General features: G+C 20.7%; 1 protein-coding gene across 1 annotated transcript; it reads right to left on the bottom strand.

Annotated features, from left to right (window-relative positions):
* PRSY57_0004100A (surface-associated interspersed protein 4.1 (SURFIN 4.1)) lies at window positions 1–381 on the bottom strand (the record flags this gene model as incomplete). Its single annotated transcript, XM_020114140.1, has 1 exon — window positions 1–381. A coding segment is annotated over one exon (381 nt), but the record flags the coding sequence as incomplete, so codon positions are not given.
* Between the last annotated feature and the right edge of the window lie 156 nt (window positions 382–537).

The raw sequence follows: 537 nt of genomic DNA on the forward strand, positions 1-537 counted from the left end.
TCTATCTTCACAATAATCTTCTAATATTTTAATGACATCCCTATACTTTTTATCATAATTATGTTCTGTTCTTAGACATTTATTATGTGTACTTCTAGCCATTAAGTTTGGTAAATTTTTATCAACTTCACTTTCCCATAATTGCTTTCTTAATTCTGGAGAGAGACTTATCGATGTAGTCGTAAGGAACTCATCTTTCATATCATCAATAAAATAATTAAAATGTCGACATTCTTTATTCAGATATTCTGATGTTTTTGTATCTAATTCATCTATTTGGTCTTCAACATAAACCTCAAAAACTTTTCTAAATCTTTCAGTGTCTATAGTATTATAATTAACAACATCATTTTTATCATCAAATTGAACTATAAATTCCATTGTTTATTTTTTTTATTACAATAAAGATGTTATATATATATATATATATATTTTTTTTTATTTATTTACATTTCTGATTTAATAAAAATTTTGTCTTTCTTTTATTTTTTATTTTTTATTTATTTATTTATTTTTTTTATTTTGTTCATATTATAA

This window comes from Plasmodium reichenowi (genome assembly GCF_001601855.1).
Source record: "Plasmodium reichenowi strain SY57 chromosome Unknown, whole genome shotgun sequence".
In the NCBI taxonomy this organism is placed as follows: Eukaryota; Apicomplexa; class Aconoidasida; order Haemosporida; family Plasmodiidae; genus Plasmodium; species Plasmodium reichenowi.